Source organism: Dipodomys spectabilis, unplaced genomic scaffold (assembly GCF_019054845.1).
Source record: "Dipodomys spectabilis isolate Male_0828 unplaced genomic scaffold, ASM1905484v1 ptg000002l, whole genome shotgun sequence".
NCBI lineage: Eukaryota > Metazoa > Chordata > Mammalia > Rodentia > Heteromyidae > Dipodomys > Dipodomys spectabilis.
Window position 1 is genome coordinate 27,866,728 of NW_024870679.1, and position 19,714 is coordinate 27,886,441.

The 19,714-nt window shown below is 37.3% G+C and overlaps 1 protein-coding gene across 2 annotated transcripts in view; it reads right to left on the reverse strand.

The window, feature by feature from the left end:
- Nucleotides 1–19,714, reverse strand: part of Ak5 (adenylate kinase 5) — a 265,916-nt gene that overhangs the window by 237,433 nt on the left and 8,769 nt on the right. For both annotated transcript variants that reach the window (XM_042685351.1, XM_042685340.1), the window contains exons 3-5: nucleotides 17,062–17,229; nucleotides 13,471–13,640; nucleotides 13,257–13,370 (exon numbers count right to left, since the gene is read on the reverse strand). In XM_042685351.1, the coding sequence (XP_042541285.1) occupies nucleotides 13,257–13,370; nucleotides 13,471–13,640; nucleotides 17,062–17,229 (452 nt within the window). The remainder of the gene's footprint in view (nucleotides 1–13,256; nucleotides 13,371–13,470; nucleotides 13,641–17,061; nucleotides 17,230–19,714) is intronic.

Below are 19,714 nucleotides of genomic sequence, written 5' to 3' on the forward strand. Positions count from 1 at the left end.
GGAGGACAATTTCATTTATAATAGGTTAAAAAAAAAGCTAGAAATAGGCCTCAGAATGTGAAGGACCTCTACAATAAAAACTGCAAAACTCTGAAGAAAGAAATTGAAGAAGACATAAGAAGATGGAAAGACCTCCTGTATTTATGAATTGGTAGAATTGTGAAAATATCCATACTCCCAAAAGTGATCTACACATTCAGTGCAATACCTATTGAAATCACAATGTTATTTTTCATAGAAATAAAAAAAATCCTAAAATTCACTTGGAAATACACAAGGCCAAAACAGGGTCTTCAAATTATAAAAGATACCATAATAACAAAAGACTGTGCTGTTGGCACAAGAAACAAATCCAAAGACCAATGGAACAGATTAGAAGACCCAGAAATAAATCCATGTATCTATAACTATCTGATTTTTGAAAAAGAAGTCCAAAATGTGTGTTGGAGAGAAAAAGTAGTCTCTTCAACCAATGGTTCTGGGAAAACTTGGTCACCACATCAAAAAATTGAAATGAAACCCTCCTTCTGGAAGGAGCCATTTACATCTACATTCCAGCAAGGTAACTGGGTAAGAACAGGAATGAATGTTTCCTGTGTATGTAATTTATACCACTGAAACATTCAACTCTAAAAATGTGTGATCCATTCAGAATTTAAATTTGAAATAAAGTCTTGTGTGTGTGAGAGAGAAATGAAGACAGAGGCAGACAAACTACACACTAAACATTGATACATTTATACTCTATTATGCACATATTTTCACCATAAAGAACACATGATACATTCTTTTTTTTATCATGCTATCCAGAAAAATAATGAAGTTTATTTAGAATTAAATGAGGGTATGGAATGTGATACAGTACAACTAAGACACTCAAGATGGGTATAATAGCACTAGTCACGCAAAAAATTAAATTCATATAGAAAAATCACAAGACAAAAAAGCAATTCCATCATTATAAAGTAAGATGTTCCATGCAAAGCACTAAAAATTCCACCCAAAACACATACTCCCAATAAACAAAAAACTATGTGAAAATATTGCCATGCTAACATGTTGATCACCATATAATTCATGGGAAAACAATATAATCATTAAACAATGGATTAGAATGAAGTAACACAGTTTGCAATATTGTCAACTAGACCACAATGATTTTACAAAACAAACAATTCCAGATTCACTCATAGGGTGAGTAGTATGGGTTAAATGTTGAGAGAAGGTAAATATAAACCCCATTAATTTATATCATTATCTTCTAATTATAGAAACTAGAAGCTGAGAACCTGAAAAAATTTATATAAAATTTGGCATACTCCCATGTTCCAAGAAATGACTTCAGGATCATATATGCAATTAATAGACAGTTGTATAAAATCACTTTAAGGTCAGGATTTAACCTCTTAAACAATGATCACAATTTACATCATAGAAACCACCTGTATACATTCTTATTTGTGTTTGCAAGGCAAAGTATAGTAGTCTTCAAGCAGCTCAGAATATCTATTGTTAGTGAAATGAAAGAATATAAAAAGCTCTTAGCTACTCTTGAGATGACCAGGTCATTTAATCATCTGGACCACAGTGGACCTTCCCTTCCAGTTGTCTTCTCTCCTATTCACTTTACTTTTCTGCCACAACTAAATAGTATCTTTAAATACACTGTATCTATTCTATTTGCAAATATTATTCCATTATTCAAGCCTTTTTTGCTTGTTGTAAGATGTTTCATTTGGTATAAATAGATTTTAGGTTATACTTCCTTTGTGTGCATGTGTGTGTGTATGTGTGTGTGTGTGTGCGCACACACATGTGCATGCTCATATCTGCAATGCTAGAGATCAAACTCAGGATCTGACCCTCCTGGGCAAGCACTCATCCACTAAGCTGCATTTTAGGTCTGATTTTATATGATATAATTAACATTGTAACAACTATAGTTAAAGAATACCTGGCATATTAAGCTATGTTTCTAAAAGCACATGGCTAAAGCCTCAGAAACTACCTAGATTGTTTGAGTGCATACTCCATCTGTCTTTTTATATTTGTGTGATTTTGAGTAGATTCTTCAGCCTCTTTGTAAACTGAATCTACATTTCTTCATAAGCAAAATAGGAAAAGCTATTTTATTTACATCCTAGGATTGTTTTGGCCCTTAACGTATACAAAGTCTGAACAATGTCTGGCATATAGTAAATTCTTAATGTGTGTTCCACATTGTCATGATCACAACTAATATGAACTATTTCTCCATTTTTCCTATTCTGTCAATCAAGCTAACAGCCACCTCCGCCCTTAATTTTTTTTTTTTTACAGATATGTGTCAGAGAAGCAAGAATGGCTTTCCTTCAGGCTGAGTCTTTAGGAGAATCCTCAAGAACTGGATGGAACACCATGATACAGAGAGTCCGACTTCATCCATCTGTGTGCGAGAGTCCAGCCTGTACTGAGAGCATCCTGATACACAGGGCAGCAGTACACACAGTATATGAGGAATGGTTGTACCATGACTGAGTATCAGAGCTGAGACACAGGTAGGACAAGCAGGGCTGTAGAGTTTGATATCAGAAGTGCCAAACTGGCGATGGGGAGGTAAGGCTGGGCTGAGGAGAGGACAGTGATAGATTAAGAATGTCTACCCTGCCTAACAACAATCATGACTAAGATACAGGAATGTGGATTGTGCGTTTCCAAATCTCTAAAACTTTTCAAGAAAAGCAGAATAGGCTTTTAATTTTATAGTCTTCCAATTTAAAAAACTGACATGCACAGAGATACTTATATATTGTTTCACCTTCCTGAACGTTAGGATCATGGGTGTTCCATGATACCTGGCTTGACATGCATTAAAAAAAAGTCTGTTGTAAGATTCCAGTGGTTCATACCTGGTCTGTAATCCTAGCTACTCAGGAGGTTGAGATATGAGGATAGCAGTCTGAAGCCAGTCCATGCAGGAAAGTCTGTGAGACTCTTATCTCCAATTAACCAGACAAAAGCCAGAAATAGAGCTGTGCTAGCCTTGAGCAAAGAAAGCTCAGGGACAGTGTCCAGACCATGAATTCAAGCCCAGGATCAGTGTACATTAGTGCACATATATGTGTGAACATGCACGTGCGTGTGTGCGTGTGTGCGCGCACACACACACACACACACGCACACACAATGTCTGCAACCCACATTCAAACTGAAAGCTGCCAGCTTGTGATCTCAGAGTTAGAGAAAGTTACTCGTTTAGATGCCATTTTGTTCCTGGTTGGGAATCCCTAGCACTGCCCTTGACTGCTGACGGATGAAGCAAGTTATTTAACTTGTCTTAATATTAGTTTTCCTACTGTAAAGTAGAAGACCAACAGCTAATGTTGGAGAATAAAGTGGTAGCTTGATAAAAATCAACACTAATGGATGTACACTCAGATATAAGTATCATTCCAGAATAAAGAATTTTGCACCAAAACTAGTATAAAAATATAGACACAGTAGCAAAATCAGGTCACCTTAATATTGATCAGTATATACAAATACACTGGAAGATAAAAGTTTGGATTTCTATTATGTTTGAGTCATAGAAATAAGAAAGATTTTTGTATATACTTAGAAGAAAAATCTCAGTAGTATCACAATAAACCATCATGAAGGAAGCTCTCTGTGGAACTCTAACAAGGCAGCTGAGATAACAAACCACTGCTGGTTTTAAAATCACACCAATGTGGAGGTTAGCCATAGTGATATATAACTGAAACCCCAGCTACTATGGAGGCTCTTGGAAATTGGGAGGATCATTGTCCAAAGCCAATCAAAGCAAAAAATGAGACCCTACTATAAAAACAAACTAAAAGTAAAAAGTGTGTGGCTCAAATGATATAGCACATGCCTAGCAAGTACAAGGACATAAGTAGAAACCCCAGTACAGTACTGATCTCCCTCAAATAAAGAAATGAAAAGAAATATCACATACAAATGGATAACTAAACCCAATAGGACAGGCAAGAAGACAGCAATTTAGGATCCTCCTCCAGGAGAGAGAAATGGGGAGGAAGCAAAAGATGGTATGCAGGATGGAGGGAGTTGTGTTTTAAATACGTAAAATCAAGATGTATGTTTGTGAGCATCTTAAACTTACAGGTGTCTATCGGTAGTCATGTGAATGAATCAGATTGCTTCAGATACAAGTTTTTAGGAAACAGGGTGGAAAAGAGACCTACAGTGAAAGGGATGGGGACTCTACAAGGAGTGAGCCTGTCAGGAGCTAATGTGGAAGGGGATGGTCTCCAGCCTCCTCACAGGACTGATGTCAGATAAGATCATGTATTTAAATTACAGAGCCAGTGTCAGTTTTATGCCATGGGCTCATTTTGGAACTCTGGATTATCATCACCTTTGGCCTTAAATGATCAATTTTTCTTTTTTGCTTCAGGATCAGGAAGATAAGCATAAAGGAGGCAGAGTGTGCTAATTAGTGGGCTTCCAACTGCTTCCTGCCTAGCAGTGTGAATGTCCCTGGGCTCCAGCTGACAGATGTCTGGAGTGGTTTTCAGCCATTTTTAGCAAGGCAAAACCTTCTTTAAGCAAAGGCTTAGGTGGGACCTCAGGATACAAAATAAAAGCTGATCTATCCCGGGGAACCTTGACATCTTCAGAGCTTTATCAATCAATTTGAAAAACAGCCCCTAGAAAGAGTTCATTCCCCTTCAAAGCTTCTGACCAAAAGGAGTGGCAAAGGGGCCCTTCAAATCAAAGGAGTGAATCAAAGAAGTGTTCATTCTCAACAAGGTGGAATAGTAGTAACTAATTTTTGTTGAGTATTTGCTATGAGCCAGGAATGGCGAGAAAAACTGTACTGAGTTCATTTGATTTTCACAACCATCTTGTCAGGCACTTCTCTGGTTCTTCAAAGGAAAACTTGAGGCTTCAAGAAAGTCAGCAAAAGTAGCTCAGGACACAGGCCAACTGAGGGTCGGCACCCACTGCATGCTGTTGATTACACTTAATGAAAATAGAATAAATACCTGAATAATCCAGACAAACTAAAATCAACTAGAAAATACAGAGTTTGTAAAAAATGAAACTAGATGGAACGATTTTTTAAAACCAAAGCGCAAAAGCCCAAGGAAAATACTGACACACACACACACATCGAGCTATGTTTTAACAATTCATAAAAGAAAAAATTTAAATGGTCAATAAATATATTTTTGGTGTTTCATTTCACTAGAATTAGGAGAATGCAAATCATGATAGTAAAACAGAAACATACCTAATCCATGATATTGCCAAAAATAAAAATGACTGAAATGAAGTATTGTTGAGATGAAGGGAAAGAGGGAAAAGATAGTCACAAATTCAGGGCCACAGGCTAGGCACCAGTGGCTCACACCTGTAATCCTAGCTGCTGAGGATGCTGAGATCTGAGGATCATGGTTCAAAGCTAGCTGAGGCAAGAAAGTCGGAGAGACTGTTATCTCCAATTAATCACTAAAAAAATCTGGAAGTTGAGCTGTGGTTCAAGTGGTAGAGCACTACCCTGAGCCAAAGAAGTAGGGTCAGTGCCAGGCCCTGAGCTCAAACCCCAGTACAGCAAAAAATAAAAAAATCAATATATATAAATATATATATATATCATATAGACTTAAAATTATAGAATCTAGAATAAACACACACACACATAGGGTAGAGATTTTTTTGTAACCTAAAAATTTTATTTCTAGAAATAATCCTTAGGATCATCTTGACAGATATAGAAAAGATGTATGCAAGAATGTAGGCAATGGGGGGGAGGGACCCAGGAGGGCAGATGGGAAGGGATGGGAAGGGGAAACAAAGGAGGAGGCAACAATGCTTGATAAGAAAGGTACTCATTACCTTGCCCATGTAATTGCAACCCTCTGTACGGTATTTTCACAATAAAAAAAATGACACCAAAAAAAATGTAGGCAATGGTATTTTTGGAACAACCAAACTTTTAAAGGAAGTTAAATGTCTACTAATAAAACACGGCATTGTTAAAGAATATAACACTATAAAACAGTTGTCAGGCCGAGCAAAGGCTCTATGTATCTACATAGACCTCAAAAACATAATACACAGTAAAGAGTACAAGTTATTAAATGATAAAAACATAGCCCTGAAGAAATAGCAGTATAAAAAGTAGTAGGGCTTATAGAATGTGTGAATAGTTATAAAATTTGAAAATTAGCTAGGACCCTATAGCTGGTATATTATTAATTGTTGTCAGGTTTTGTTTTTTTTAAAATAGATTTGCTATAAGCTTACCTTCTCCATTTTCAATAATAGACCATAGAAATGGTTTCAACTTGATTGTTTAGCTAACAAATCTTCACTAGGAAAATCTCCCCATTTTCACCCCAAGGAATATAAAATTCTACTGCTGAAAAACACACACACACACCCCAAAACACTGCTTAGAATTTCATTGTAAGCTGTAAGCTATTTAGTGAAATCTTGATTATAGGTCTGTTCCACCACTGGTGAGATCTTAGGCTTTCTTTCCCTTTCCTAATCTGTTATACTTTTTAATCACAACAAAAGTGAGAAGATATTTTTCACATAGACAGGAAGTGCTAGACAAATCCCAAAGAACACAACCAGGTGCTAGTTTGGGAATAAGAAGAGTCATCACTGGGTCTTGAAATGCCAAGCCTAGTTCTTGGGCTAAGAAGTAAGGGTGGGAAGGAAAAACAAAGCAACACACAGCACTTAGCTTGTGATAGAAAATGTTAGTAGCCTATCAAACTGTTTTCCATTCTTCCAGGATAACAGCTCTGTAGGCAGGTATGACTCATGGCTTGACTGCATTCCTGAATCTGCTTTGTAGGTGGGATGTAGCCATGTGACTTGAGTGCTCATCTTGGAGAGTTAGAATTGATATATGGGGCCTTACAAGTTGGGGACTTAAGAAATGGAATGTGAATCCTTTACACTCTCTGTCATCTTCTCAGCAACTGGAACCTGGGCACAGCAGTGATAAATCTTTCACCACAAGTATGTCACCATGTTCTAGGACAGTTGTTTTCAAGGCCTGAGAACCACTAAGGACTACTAAGATCCTTTCTGAAGGCCAAAAGATCAAAATTATTTTCAGGGTAATGTCATTCTAATTCGGTGTGTGTGTGTGTGTGTGTGTGTGTGTGTGTGTGTGTGTGTGTGTGTGGGTTGGTGCTTTGGCTTAAACTCTGGGCCTTATACTTTTTGCATGGACTTTGGGCTTATGGTTAGAACTCGATCACGAAAGCCAGGCCTCTAGTTCCAATTTTCAAAGCTAAGACATGGACAGGTTTTATTCTCATCTCACACAAAGATACAGTGAATTTATCCTATGGCTGCATAAAGTGATATCACAATACTCTGAATATAAAAGCACATGCAGACCATATGCACATTTGTATGATCAAATTGACTAAAGGATGGTATGAATACACAGGATTGAGATCCCATGGTGTGATTCCTTTGAACAATTAACAGGCAGCTCAACAAAATGAATGTCAGAAAGCTGAGACATGTCTTAACTAAATGATAAGAGGAAGGGTGGGCAAATGCAATCATACTGGTCAATGTACATACAGGAAAACTGAGCTACAACACTTGAGATGAGTGAAGATGGGAGAGACTGGGGAGAATGATAGAAGGGTGACTGCTCTAGATGCACTGTACACATAAGTAGACATGTTAAATTGAAACCTCTTTGTACAGTTGCGACTCATATCTGTAATAAAAATAGCTAGAAAGGGCTAAAATGTTAATATCTGCTAATTGCTTTATTGTTACATTTAGCGATGTATTTCGAAAAACTCCAATGATCTCAAGAAAGAATTGACCAATTCTTGACAAATTCTTGACCAACATAGAAGGAAAGAATGCAGCAATTCAGGGCCTCCTGAAGATGAAAGTCAGCTGACATCATGTCTCCAAACAGCAGGAGATGAAGCAATTATAGCTTAAAGAACTTCCATTAACACCCCATCACCATCAGAAAAGCCAAACACAGAGCAAAGATACTACCTTTTACATAAACTTGCATTGTAGAGGATATCAAGGTAACTGCTACTACAATGACTGAACACAGAAATAAATCCATTATATCTATAATTATTATAATAACTGTAATAGACAGAAAAAACTTGTATTCCCTTCCTCCCTCCCTCCCTCCCTCCCTCCCTCCCTCCCTCCCTTCCTTCCTTCCTTCCTTTCTTCCTTCTCCCCTCTCTCTTTTTCTTTTTTTATAAACTTAAAATGGGTTCCAAGGAAGGCATAGTACCCAATATGTCACTTGGATGCGGTCATGTAGGGTAATGAACAAGGAAGAACTTCACAGAAATCCTGAACCTTAGAAGACAATGACTTAAAAATAACTGACTCAGGAGTTATCAATGGGTCAATCATGACACATCCTCCACTGAGGGGTAAGGAAGGACCTGCTTGCAGTCCTGCCTCATGAGAGTTTCTATGAGATTGGTTCAGTGATTGGAGTATATACATCCCTCAACTTTCCTTTATTCAGTAGCATCCTTTACTCATCCTAGCTTTGTATTTCCACATTTGTTAGTACCAAGGAAGGAAGAAACCGAAGTTTAGTTTATTAGTGAGTGCCTATAAGGAGTCAAAGACCTAATGAGAACTGTCGATTCTCAGAGCTTGAACTAATAATGAGGCTTTATGGGGACAGATCAAGCTCACTTACTTGCTAAGGGAGAAGTACTTTGTGTGGGAGGAAGAAATTTGCAGGGCAAATTGGTAGAAGCTAATAGTTTTCTAGACTTTGTACAGTGATGAATTTGTACCTGGTTGCCTATATGGACTGCATTTCCCAGTGGTTCACAATTATAGCATGGAAAAATTCTCAGTAATGCCATGTGATTAGAAATGATAGATGTCAGGGACTTCAGGCCTTCATGTTCTCTTTCCCAGCTAGAACTCATATATGATGACAACCCTGTCTGGATCACACAGATAATGATGATGATAATGATAATGATGCTGATGGTGCTGATGGTGGTGGTGGTGGTGGTGGTGTCCTAGGAGATGCAAGAAGGCCTGGGAAGGAATCATAATCCCTACATGACTTCAAGAAAAGGTTGTCAATATGGACTGTTTACACTGAGAATATTCTCTAGAGGAAAAAAAAAACTTTAATAAGCTTGTTCATTTGTTTATTTATTATTCTGTGGTACAACAATCAAACCAGAAGCTCACACGCTGAGCAAGCACTCTACCACTTGAGCTATGTCCACTTGACCACATTCCCAGACATGGTTTTTCTGTGGCTGTACCACCATTCACAGGTTGCTGACAGAAATGCATCTCTTCTAACATTCTGGACCTGTGGCAGAAAAGCCTTGGGGAAAATATCTTGCATGCATGTGTATATAGTACATGAGTTGCAGGATAAGAAAAATATATACTCTTTGTTCAGGGCACAGAGCTCCTAAAGCCATTGAAGTTCCTTAAGTCATAGGAAAGTCCTTTGTTCTTCTGAACAAATCCCTTTGGATGACAGCACCAGTGGTTATGATAATGAGGTTACTGTGAGGATTGCCCTAGATTTTCACCTTAAGAAAAGCAAACCGAGGTTGGGCATGAAGTGATGTGAATTATGTCCAAAAGGTTCTGAGAGCTTTAGAGTTGGTGACCATTTGTAAATTTGGGAAGGGTAGGATGCTGGGGAAGAGCTGGCAAATTCCTGCTTCTATTCCTTCCTCTTTACTCTTCTACTTGGTTGTTCCTGGGTTCTGTGAGTCATTCTAGTGAACTATTTGACCTGTGAGAGCATTGGTGTGAACTCTAAATTTAGTCACTTAGTCAGAGGCACAAGGTATTTGCTGAGCCTTACATCTGGTATCTCAAATGGGAGCAGATTTGCGATACTGATCCTGTGGGATCTATGTTCCCTCTGGATGATGAATTTTGAATTTCTGGACACACCCCTAATGTTAGAGGTACAAAGAATCGGTGGAGAAAGCTCTCACGCATTTCGTGTCAGAAGGGGCAGCAGACAAAAAAGAACATAGAAACTTCGGCCAACACACAGCGTGGAGTAAATGGGACTCTAGTATTTCACATAAACATTTCAGCTTTATTCCTGAAAGGACTATCAATGACGACATCCACCTCAGGCACCTCAATTCTGTCAAAGTAGCTGAGACACTCCAGACTGCTACTAATGCCAACTTAAGGAAATATTAAGTCAGATTTTTTCAACCTCACAAGAATGGTTGAAAAACATAAATATAAGCAGCTGTACATTCTACTTGGAAAGATCAAACCATCCTAAGAAGTTTACTGATAGGTAATCACAAACCCTAGGCACAACACTCTAGGCTGCATACATGAGCAGAGACAAAAGTTGGGTTTCCAGGAGAGCTTCTGTAGAACAATGAAGCTCCTACCCCTTCCCATGCAGGCAGCCACCAGTTCTCACCACTCCCTGCTCCCTCCCACTCCAACCACACTGCAAGTCCAAGGAATAGCGATTTCAGGATTCTGAAATACCACTTTAGGTTTCAGAATGTGAACAAGGCCTAAGCTAGTGACAGCGGAGATATTTTTCTTTGGATGAAAGACTAATATTTTGGGTTACATTGGACGGGGCTTTTTGATAGTTAATATTAGTTAATGGTCATTTTTATTTTTAGGTGATCATAAAAGCCTAGAGATCTACCTCTGTTATTATCAATGGAAAAAAAAGAAGTATTCAACAACATTTAAAAAGCAACAGAGAGAGTTAGGGGGTAAGTAGCTCTATGCTAGAGCATGGGCTTAGCAAGTACAAGGCCTTGCCTTCCAGTCTCACCATTACCACCATCAAAGCAACCACGCAAACACAAACTAGAAAGCATCAGAAAAACTAATCAGGTAGCTGTATCTGCTTGAACTTACTAACAGTGCACTCCACACATGAGGTGAACCAGGTTTGGATGAGTGTCTGTTACCCGGCTGCCATGTTCAGTCAGCCACAAATCACACTGCCATAGCACCCACTTCCGACAGCAATGTGACATGGCAGCAGATCAGTAACACAAACACACTGCCTACTTTTACTCTCTTCAAAGTCACAGAAAAAAAAAAAAAACCTTTGAGTGAGCATCAGAGGCTTGAGACTTAAAAGGCGATGACGAACTAAGGAAAGGAGTCAGAGTTTGTGGGGTTGTTTTTTATTTTTTTGCCAGTCCTGGGGCTTGAACTCAGAGCCTAGGCACTGTTCCTAAGCCTCTTTGTGCTCAAGGCTAGTGCTCTACCACTTAAGCCACAGTACCACTTCTGGCTTTTTCTTTTTGTCAGTTGTGGGGCCTGGGTGCTGTCCCTGATCTCTTCAGCACAAGGCTTGCACTCTACCACTTAAGCCACAGTGCCACTTCCAGTTTTCTGGTGGTTAATTGGAGATAAGAGTCTCATGAATGTTCCTGCCCAAGCTGGCTTTGTACCACAATCTCACATCTCACACTCCTGAGTAGCTAGGATTACAGACCCATCGTTCTTCTGGCGTTTTCTGAGTAGTTTATTGGAGATAGAGTCTCACGGACTTTCCTGCATGGGCTCTTCCAACCACAATCCTAGATCTCAGCCTCCTGAGTATCTAGGATGACATATGTGAGCCACCAGCACCCAGCAGGGAAAGACAATTTAAAGCAATAGGTCTTCCCAGCAAACCAGAGTATTCAAAGAGATGCTCTATGGAGCTACTTTTGGCCTTGAACTGTATAACTCCAGGATTCTTTTGTGTGAGACAAAAGCCTACTTTGTATTGTGCCTAATCCTGTCTGCCACAGTATCTATATTATACTAACTCCTTCAAATAAACAAGGAAAAGACAGCAAGTCTATAGAGAGACAAGCAAAGGAGAGCAAAAATTTCATATAAGGAAGAAATAAAAATGGTCAATAAGTATTTGAGCATTGACTATCCACAATTTTAATTAGAAAGTGTAAATTTGGAAACTGAAATGTCATTTCTCACCAATTGGTTGGCAATTTCTAACCAATTGGAAGAGCCACAGCTCCACTTATGACTCTTTGATGGTTACTTGGAGATAAAAGTATGGCCTTTCCTGTCTGGGCTGGCTTTGAACCATGATTCTCAGATCTCAGCCTCCTAAGTAATTAGGATTATACTGAGCCACAAGCACCTATCCTGGAAAAGTATTTTTGGAGGACACTTTGGAAATAGGCTTGAAAATGTGAAATACATTTGTAGATAAACAAGTGCTCATGTATTCAAGTGCACGGGTGTATGTATGTAACTCTCTAAAGCCAGGTGCTGGTATCTCATATCTGTAACCCTAGTTACTTAGGAGGCTGAGATCTAAGGATTACAGTCTCAAGCCATCCTGGTCAGGAAAGTCCATGAGACTTTTATCTCTAATTAACCACCAAAAAGCCAGAAGTGGAACTAGGACTCAAGTAGTAGAGCACTAGTCTTAAGCACAAAAGCTCAGGGACAGTGCTCAGGCCCTGAGTTCAAGCCCTAGCATCAGCACACATCACACTCACAAACACACACACACACACACACACACACACACACACACACGGTCTAGAAGTATAGATAACTAACTTAACAGTGTTTCTGTTCACAAGAGAGGAAGACCAGGGAATGAAAGGAAGAGGAATGGGCTTTGTTTACAGCAGGACTTTCAGTATGATCATATATTACTTTTTGTAATTCAAATTTTTAAATAAAAAAATCAGTCATACAAGTTTTTAAAAGATTAAAGAGGTATGTAATGTAATCCCATGCACTCATTTTCCTGAAAGAAAGATGTATTAGATAGGGATAATTTACTCAAATTTAAGAAACTCTTGGCAGCTAGATTCTCTTCATACAGGTAAGAGGTTCAGAATTTCATGACTCAATAAAAGGGCTTTCTTAATTGAAAAGAACTTTAAGTATAAGATGATAGTTTATATCTCTGGACATAACTGAATAAGGCTTTCTTTTTATAATTAAATACTAAAAACTATCATAGGAAAAGTATTTCAAAGGTTAGAGAAAGTTCTATTTTTAATCATAATAATAAATTCTATTATTCATTTTTAATCTTTCATTTTGGCAGGCACTGGTTTCAATTTTAATTATTTGCCAAAAAAAATAACCTCAGATTATCCATGCTGATGTATTTGCTTGTTAAGAACCAGAATTCATTAAAAAATACATCTAGTCTTCCAAGAAATCATATATTTCTTTTAAATCTCAAAATTTTAAGCCAAAAGTGGGTCACTGAAAATACAAGGAAACAGTCTTACTTGGTCCTCAAAAGACAGAGCCTGGGCAACATCTCTTGGAAATCCATCAATAACAATGCCCTCTTCATCAGGTATTTGCATCAATTTTTGTTTTATCTCTGTAATTGTTGTTTCCTTATAAAGATAAAAAATAAAACAGCAGAGTTAACCTTAGCACACAAGAAAGTCACTTATATATTTATTTTGAGAATAAAAGCAAATTACACAGCAATACCTGTGGGGCCAATTCTCCATTTGTAATTATCTTGGCAATAAGACTCCATTTCCTATTGCTGCTGGTACTGTGGATCTTCTTTCTCAATAACTCTCCCACTGAAATGTACTGAAATCCATAACGTTCTGCAATTTTTAAACTTTGTGTACCCTTTCCGCTTCCTGGGCCACCTATTATTCAAAACACACAAAATGGTGACCTGATACAATAAACAAGTCCCTCTTACACTACTGTTGTTTATCTGAGCTGAGGATTCTGGAATACCAGAACCAGATAGAGTAGCTGCTCCATCTGTGGAATTCTCAGTGTTACTCCTTTTTTACACTTAAAAAATTGCCTTTACTTGTGCAAACGAGTGTCAATTTAATGTGTCAAGTCATGAGTACAAAGCATCTTGGCCTATGTTACCTCTTCCATTGTTCCCCTGCCTTCTATCTCAGCCCCACACATCTCAAGTTCCATTTTCACATATGCATACTGTTATGATTGTATTCACCCACCATACCTCTCTGCATTCATCTGCTTCCCTCTGACAAAACATATTTCCCAGAGAAGTGCAGACTTAGCTAAGGGTCTTGATCAACTGTATTAGATGGAAGAGACAGTTTTTCTCAATACCTATCTTAAGAAACAACTAACTAAGCCACAGATATAGTTAATTGTTAGAAACATGCGCAAAGCACTGGTTTCACCCCTAGAGCCCCCCCAACACACACCCCAAACACAACAATAAAAAGCCACAATATTCATCACTCTGATTAAAAATGTTTTCAACAATGAAGTTCAAGTTGAAAGAAATGTTGATTATTAAGCTGTGAAAATTCTATAGTTTTCCCCTTGATAATCAAAGAACTATGACTCCCTTTTTAAATTACAAAAGCCAGGATCAAAAAAATAGAAATGTATTTAATATCTCCAAAGAGTTTACAGGTAATTTAGTGAAATGTAACAATTATTTTTAAACCAAGTGCACAATAGTACTGACTGCCACAACTTATTTAAGATGGTTTTTGTAGGGCTAGGAAGGTGGCTCAGTGGTAGAGCGCATGAGGCCCTGGGTTCGATTCCACAGCACCACATAAGCAAAAAGAAAAAAGCCGGAAGTGGCTGTGGCTCAAGTGGTAGAGCGCTAGCCTTGAGCTGAAGAGCTAAGGGACAGCACCCAGGCCCAGAGTTCAGGCCCCACGACCAGACCCCCCCCAAAAAAAGATGGCTTTTGTAAGCTGCTCATACGTTCTTGTTTAAGCACCTTTGAATTCCAATGTTTCATGCTATGATGTGAAGAATGAATGGAATAGGTCCTTAAGGAAAAAAATGCTTCATACAATTGTTTGTGACAGAGTAGCATGAAATAATCAAAATTTTGCCGCACAGCTCAGCATTAATCATTGATAATTGCCATTTACTTCTTTAGAGACACAAAAAGTGATAGTCACAAAAATACTAATATATACCTCAGGTTTTCAATATGAAAATATGATTTTCAAATCACATTAGATAAATTCTTTTTGGTTCAAGTCCTGGGCCTTGACTTCAGGTTAAAGCACTGTCCCTCAGCTTTTTTTGCTCAAGGCTAGTGCTCTACCACTTGAACTACTGCTCCACTTCCTGCTTTTTGGGGGGTGATTACCCAGAGCTAAGTCTCACAGATTTTCAATGCCCAGGTTGGCTTCAGTCTGTGATTCTCACATCCCTGCCTGGGCCCATCACATTAGATTAATTTTAGCTAATTTATGTTTCTGAACCAACATAGAGTAGAATCTAGACTTAAATATGTATTATACATAAAATATATAGTTATCTGTCTGGTTGGTAGTTATTTGATGGGAATATCAAAATGAAATATTTTTATAAATAAGCACAAATTACTATATTCAAAGAAAACATTAGAAAGTCTATGTTGAATAAGTGATTGTTTCAGTAACATTCATTTAAATGTAAATATCACTTTATAATACAATAAAAAATTTTCAAAACTCCAAAATCAGAAAAGAAAAAAACCTTGTAAACTGGATGATATTTGAAGATATATATCTTCTCTTAAGATTTTAGTCTATTAAAGTATTTTAGTTTCATGTAAAATTTACAATGCATAAAAATCATACATGTAGTGTCTTACATAAGAGACATTTGTTACTATTCTATCTGCATGGCAATCAAGCTTCTATTTGTACATTACTTTCATGAGAGAAAGGAACCTGGAAGAATGTACTCTGTACACCAACAAGCTATAAAATGGTAAAATAATTCCAATTTTATTTTTACCTATGGACATCCTTTAATTATTTCCTTGTCTCCTAGGGAAGGACCACCAATTTTTAGACAAGGAAGCATTTCATTTTCCAGAGTAGAGATGTTTGACATAGTAGGGGCTATCATTAGCCAGAAGAATATTTCAAGTTTTTTAAATCTGATTTACATCTGCTTTTTTGTTCTGCTTGTTCTTGATTACTAGTAATCAAATCTAGTGCCTTGTATTTTGGTTGCCAAGCACTCTACCACTGAACTATATCCCCAGTTCCTCAAAAGGTGATTTCTATACTCTTTCTGCAATATTCTTTTTAATAATTCATGGTTGTATGCATATTTGTAATGTGATTTTCATCTCACTTGGAAATGTTCAAATTCCATTCTCAGTTGCTTTTTTGCTCACATTTTCCCTAGCTGCCAGCTTGACTATGTCCTCCAGAGCAGTACTTTTGTGCATGGTGGCCGTAGACATTTGGTCCTCTATTCACAGTAACTGGTTAGAATCTTTGGAACATTTATGCTAAATATTTCTTTGGGTTATTTCATGAAAGCTCAAACTGGAAAAATGAGACAATGATTACATATATTGCATGTCCTCAGACCTTTTCACAAATATATGTTTGAGAAAGTTAAAATTCACAAAAATGATCAATAAATGATTTTATAAAATTACTCAAAACAATTTTGGTACCTATTCCTTATGAAATAGAAATAGACTGATATCATCCACAAAAGAAGATTCATAATGACAATTTAAAAAAGTAAATTTTATCTTTGTCATTTTGGTGAATAATCAGATGTTACACAGTTATTTAAAATATTCTCTTATATTTGCTTATCTGATAATATGGGAACAGATTTTATTATAGGTCCTAATGTACCATAAGGAAGATTCATTTACATGAATGTTTACCAATATATGGGTATTTTTGCCTCTAAAGTTAATAGTGAGAAAAATTCAATTTGGTGAATAAAAAGGAAATAACTCCTGTTTAGAAAACATTTAATGGACCTACTTAGCTATATTAAAGTTTAAATAAACGAAGCCAAAGAACAGCAGATCTTGAAGTGATTACTTTCAATTCATTATAGGGAATTTTTATGACATTGTAATGGAGACTATGAAAAACATAACATTAGATTACTTAATTAAAATAAGTTCCATTTTTATTGAAAATTATCCTAAAATATTTCTATTTTCTTTGTCGTGCTATTTTTTCTATTCCCTTTCTGCTCCTTATCCAACTAAGCATTTGCAAAGTATGATATGCACTGAAATTTCTGAAATGTAAACACATAAAAGTTAGCAATGGTAGAGGATTTTGTTTCCTGCTGTCGTACCTATAACAAGAATGATCTTTGGTCGTGGTCTAGTAGGATCAAAAACCTCGTACTCTTCAATTAACTCTGCAGTCTCGGAGAGATCTGTGTCACTCTCTATGGAGAACTGGTGGATTGGAGGGAGCCGGTCATACCGTCGATAGGGAAAGTTTGAATTTTCAGGCATTACTGTGAGAGAGTAAGATAAACTTTGAAAAGGAAAAAAAAAGACACAGTAAAACACTTCACATTTAACCAATTCGTATAAGAAATTTAATGAGTTTGATCTTTCTTTTTAATTGGAAGAAGACTTAGTAAGTGGCCAGCTTTTTTTGTGGGGGAGGAGGATGGCTTGCAGTTGGTAGGCTGGGGATCCCAAAGAGCTATGCCTCCATTCCTCCAGGCTTTTGAGATTGGGTCTCATTCCTTTCTCTAGGCCCACTTGTAATCCATCACTCACTTATTTCTGAAGCATGTCCATTTTAAGCTTCTATTTATAGTTAGGGTAACAGGCACATGCGGATACATCCAGCTTCTTTTGTTGAGATGAAGTCTTGCCAACTTTTCTACCTGAGTCATCCTGGATTTCAGCCTCCCACGAATATGGCTACAGACAAGCGGTGATTTGCTCAGCTATGGGTTAAGAAGAGGTCTTACATATATACTGGGGTTGGCCTCCAACGATGTGTGGAAAGGTACTAGCAATGTTACTCTGCACTGTCTTGAAATTTAATCATTTTACCCAACACAAGACAAGACTTCAGAGTTATCCTCAATTACTTTCTTCCCTTACTTCTCACATCTGTTCTTGCAGTCTTTATCATGGAAAATTATTCCAAATGTATAGTGTATTGTCCATCTCCACTGTTACAAATATTTCCCCGAGGTACCATCATATTTTATCTGGATTGCTGAACTCACATTTTATTGGTCTACCTGCTTCCATGTTTGTTCCCACAATCTACTGAAATGGTCTTCCCTTGTTGGTCCTAGCTGACTGCCACCTAGTGAATTGCAAGAACATCCCTCTACTGCTCTGCACAGTTGTCACTTCAATATCTGAGAGCTTTATCATTCATTCAAACGTTCTTCATTTGTTCACTCATTCATTTTATCTCTTTTCTCCTACTAGATTTTAAGTTCTATAAAAGCCGGAATTTCACCTGTCATTCAGAACTCTGCATCCCTGTCATCTAACACTGTGCCAGGCCAATGGCCAGAGTTCAACAAATACCTGTTGAATTACTAACAAATAGAATGCCTTTCCTGAAGGAAAAAATAAAATGTGTGGGCAGAACATGGAAACAATGTGAAGAGATTAATAAACCAGGGTAAAAGCATTCATTTTCATATGCTGTAAATCTAGTGGGTAATTTTGGGGGTTGGAGAAGTAACATGGCATTATGCTTTTTTTTTGCTAGTCCTGGGGCTTGAACTCAGGGCCTAGGTACCTGAGCTTCTTTTGCTCAAGGCTAGCACTCTACCACTTAAGCCACAGCACCACTTCCAGCTTTCTCTATTTATATGATACTGAAGAATCAAACCCAGGGCTTTGTGCATGCTAGGAAATACTCTACCACTAAGCTATATTCCCAGACTGACATTACACATTTTTCAGGAAAATTAATATGGTGATGGCTAGTAAGGGTTTGAATAGGAGAAGCCTGAGAGAAGCAAGAAGAGCAGCTAGCAGGTAGTTAAAACAATCAACATGGGAGAAATAAAATCTTGGACTAGAACAATAGCTGGGAAATGGAAAGAAATGGATAGTGTAAAATACTTGGTTAGGGCTGGAATACAAAAATGAAAGTGAAGTAGGTGATACTTTACAAGGTCCACATGTCAAATCTAAAGGAGTAAGGACCACACTACATTTTATATATAGTACCTTTCTGTCTTCTTTTCTCTGTTCCAGGTTTATTATTATTATTATTATTATTATCTTACTTTGGTCACAAACCACTCACTCATAGCTCTCATTGAGCTACTGATTAAGTTTTTAAGGCCTGATTTCATTGCTGGCCTGTGCTTTTCCTGAGAACAGTGCCATGTCAGTTCTTTCTTGATGGCTCCAATCTCAGCTGAAAAAGAGTATCTGTCACATAACAGTACTCAAGAAATGGTTATGTTATGGCTCAACAGACTCATTGACTGACTTTATGAAAACAAGAAAGTGAGAAGTGAGTGATGGTTTTGAGACAAATTTGTTGTATTTGGTTTCTGACATGTATATAGGATGGCCAAGAGATACTCCAGAAGAATAACTCTAAGTATGTTTGAGATTGGAACTTTTAGTTCACTGGTAACTATATATTCAGTGTGTACACCTAACAGGGACAAATTATGTTTATCTCATACCTCATATTTAAGGGTTTTAACAACTGGCAACCAGTAATTTATATTTTAATTTAAGAAAGTAATTTGTTTGGGTGATAAAAACTGTTTGTGTTGTAGGATAATTTCTCAGGATAATTATATGTTAGCATACCTAGGTCAATATTTTTGTAAAAACTCACAAATGATTCCAGTTCTAATCATTTTAAGTTACTGGGCACTTAGGCATTCTGTTAAATTTAATAATCTATTCCATAATTACAGTTAAAACCTACAAAGCATGAATATGTAAAGCATTTCATAAAATAAAATGGTTATTATGGGATATTTGGTTTAGAAA